We start from the raw sequence: 3652 nt of genomic DNA on the forward strand, positions 1-3652 counted from the left end.
GAAACCGTAACCGTTTAAAACCGTTTCGTTTCTCAAAACCGAAACCGAAACCGTAACCGTTATCTTGACCTGAAAAGGAACGATACCGAAACCATTTCAATCACAGGTTTCGATCGGTTTTCCGAAATTTACAAAAATAATAAATAAAAATTTCTTTGAAATAAACGATTTATTTAACCAAAATCAGCAACATTTTGCTAAAATTCTTGTTAAGTAGTAAATAAGTATGGCAAGGTAACTTTTCGCAAAAATCTGCTGATGACTTTGTTGTTGTGAATCGATAATCGATTAATTATATTTAAGTAGTTTCTTTCCCGTACGCAATGCGAGATCCCACGTGTGCCCAAAATAGCCCAGAAATCATGCCTGTACTCAACAAAATGGGTAATAGAGAGCGAAAATTCGAGCGTATTCGATCGTAAGTGTATTCTTCTTCCTGCCCTAAACAGCCCGAAATTTTCTCCGAGTAAAAATGGATAAACTGTCAAAGTGCATATCAGCTGTATTGTGTTTACATGTTGCCTGCATTTACTCGGTGCTTTTAAGGAAAAGTGAATGGCCTGTTGATGTATTTTCAATCTATGTACTTAAAATCAAATTTGTGAAACCAAAATTCAATTTCCAAGTGTTTGCATTTAATACCATGTTCTGACCGACAACCAAAACATTTTTCCTTCATTTTCTTTTCATTTACAACCTTTAACTTTCATTCTTATTTTGCTTTGGTCAGGCAATTAACAATAAATCCGAAATGGCGCATTAAAGATGATAAAATATGACTTCCACTTCGATAAATAATCGAAAAAAACTAGTCAAGACACCGATTGGAATGAGTGGAAAGTGAGTTTTCAAGTAGTTTTCAGCGAAAACTGGTTTTCGTTTAACAGATTTTATATGGACGAAAACACAAGTTTTAGGTCGAAAACCAGTTTTAGCAACGAAAACATGTTTCCGATGTCGGTCAGATCATGGTATACGTGACAAAAACAAGAACAACGTGAATCAGCTGTTTCTCGACTTGTGGGCACGAAATGTGGGTTTTTGCGTTTCCGTACTTCTGAACTTTGTTCCATTTTTGAAAGAAAATGTTTCTCTTATTCTCGAATTACCAAATCCGGTCCGGATTGTTAGGGAAAGAACCCAGTGTTGATATTATCAGTGAACTGTAATTTTCGATTTTCTTTCCTCAACGTTTAAGACATTGTGATTTAAATAATATCAACAAAATTTCAGTTAAAAACCGAAACCGGAACGAAACCGAAACCAAAACCGAAATAAATTTTGAAGAACGAAACCAAAACCGAAACCGAAACACTTGGCAAAACCGAAACCCAAACCGGAACGTTATTTTGAATCTGTTTCATTCCTTGGTTTAAATCAAATTATTTATTTGTCGCCGTTTAATGAAAGATAGAACTACAAGTTTGTCTTTTGTTGAAAAATGAACATAACTAAAAAAATCTCTGCTTGACATTAATTGAAAAAACTCAACCAACGCCAAAAGTTTAGCCCTTCGTCCAGTTCAAAAAGCGCAGGGTTGTATTTAGAGAATAAAATTTATAAAAGCAAAATAATATTAAACATTCCGCCCCTCTTGAAGGCATCCGCTTTCAAACGTCCAAAAATAATGGACAGAGTTTCGCTTGAGTATTCTTTTTTCAGTCTTTATCGTTACTACACGAACGAGCCCGTCAGCAGCAGGATGTAGTTCAGTGACTCTTCCAATTGTCCACTTGGATGGCGGCAAGTTGTCATCCTTTATGATGAACACGTCGTCGATTTGTAAATTTTCCATCTTATGCGTCCACTTAGGCCGCTGTTGTAGTTGAATGAAGTATTCTCTTGACCATTTCTGCCAGAATTGTTGGACAAGGCGCTGAAGATACTGCCGTCGATTGAGAGAATTTTCTTTCAAATTTAGCATGTTCTCATCTGGTATTGTTGTAGGTGATCGGAGAATTAAAAAATGTGCAAGTGTTAATGGGTCAATATCGTCCTCGAACTTAACGCATAATNTGACATAACACCGTTTGCAATTCTTCGTAGGTGACTGAAGTATCAGCTAGCGTGCGCTTCAAGTGGTGTTTCATCGATTTCACACCAGCTTCCCAGATGCCACCAAAGTGCGGTCCAGACGGAGGCGAGAAGTGCCACTGAATATGCTGGTCAGCGAGTTCACGTGTGATACCATCTTGTGTTGTAGATGACTGAAGCAATTGGTGAATTTCTCGCAGTTGCTGATCAGCCCCTACAAAATTGGTTCCATTATCGGAATAGATGTGCATGGGTTTTCCGCGCCTGGCGATAAAACGACGTAAGACGGCTATAAAAGCAGCGGTAGATTGTTCGGTGACCAATTCAATGTGAACGCCTTTCGTAGCGAGGCACACAAAAAGCGCAATCCAACATTTGTACAGTCGAGAGCCACGACCCTTCCATGAACGGAGCTGGATTGGCCCTGCGAAATCCACTCCAGTATTCAGAAACGTGCTGCCTGGATTCAATCGTGGACGAGGGATGTTACCCATTTGTTGCTGGTATGGAATGCCACGCTGTCTCATACAGACAGTACACTTATAAATACAGCGCTTGACGGCAATCGTAACGCGGGGAATCCAGTAGCGAATACCCAGTAAGTAATGAAGTTGCCGGTTTCCAGCATGCAAATTTCTCACGTGATAATCATTTATGATAAGCTTTGTCAACTGATGATCCTTGTTGAGAATAATAGGATGCTTCTGATCGTAGTTTACATCTGCATTCGTGATTCTTCCCCCAACTCGTAACACGTCATCGCCATCAATGAAAGGGGATAGCATGGCTAATTTGTGTGAAACTAGCAATTGCTTACCCTGACGTATGCTTCGTAATTCCGGCGCACATGATGCTGTTTGAGCTTTCCTAACCAAAGCGTTATGCGCCCGCTGTAGTTCATTTGTTGTTAAAAACGACTTTGACATTTCAAGCTTTAATTTCATAGCTTTGCAATTATCTATAAATCGTAACAAAAGCGCTATCACTCGTAGAAGGTGAGTGTAGCTGGAATATCGGTCGAATATGTCAATTTCTTCAACGGTGGCTTCATGGGACATCGTTTCTTTTCGTTCTTCTAAATCAGTATCCTCAGGAACGGTTGGTGTATGATCACATGTTGTAACCAGTTGTCTTAACGTATTTGGGCTATGCCACCATAGCTGGTTATTGATGAGCTCGTTAGGCCAAATTCCCCTCGTGGCCAGATCTGCAAGATTTCGCTGTGACGATATATATCGCCATTATTCTGCTGGTATGACATCAAGTATTTGTGCCGTCCTGTTGGCAACAAACGTTTTCCAGCGACGTTTATGGTCTGATAACCAGGCCAGAACGACTGTTGAATCAGTCCATCCGATAACTGCGGCATCTAACAAGTTCAAGGCGTTGCGAACTTTTGTCATAAGATGTGCGGCGCACAATTCCAGACGTGGTAAGCTAACTTGCTTAACCGGCGCAACTTTCGTCTTAGCAGCAATCAAGTTTGTTCGAAATTCATCTTTCGCATATGGGATACGCATGTAGATTGCTGCTGAATAAGCCTGCTCTGATGAATCAGCAAACCAATGAAACTCGACGCTCGTTTCGTCCGCGAATTCCAACCATCTCGGAATTCGTA

The 3652-nt window shown here is 40.1% G+C and overlaps 1 protein-coding gene across 1 annotated transcript; it reads right to left on the reverse strand.

Moving 5' to 3' along the window:
• Positions 1-2003: 2003 nt before the first annotated feature.
• Positions 2004-3092, reverse strand: LOC108381951 (uncharacterized). The gene has a single exon (XM_017638347.1). The coding sequence runs from the start codon at positions 3090-3092 to the stop codon at positions 2004-2006; it is 1089 nt and encodes a 362-aa protein (XP_017493836.1).
• Between the last annotated feature and the right edge of the window lie 560 nt (positions 3093-3652).

Source organism: Rhagoletis zephyria, unplaced genomic scaffold (genome assembly GCF_001687245.7).
Source record: "Rhagoletis zephyria isolate East Lansing unplaced genomic scaffold, Rhagoletis_zephyria_1.1 Rzeph_scaffold_24511, whole genome shotgun sequence".
Classification (NCBI taxonomy): domain Eukaryota; kingdom Metazoa; phylum Arthropoda; class Insecta; order Diptera; family Tephritidae; genus Rhagoletis; species Rhagoletis zephyria.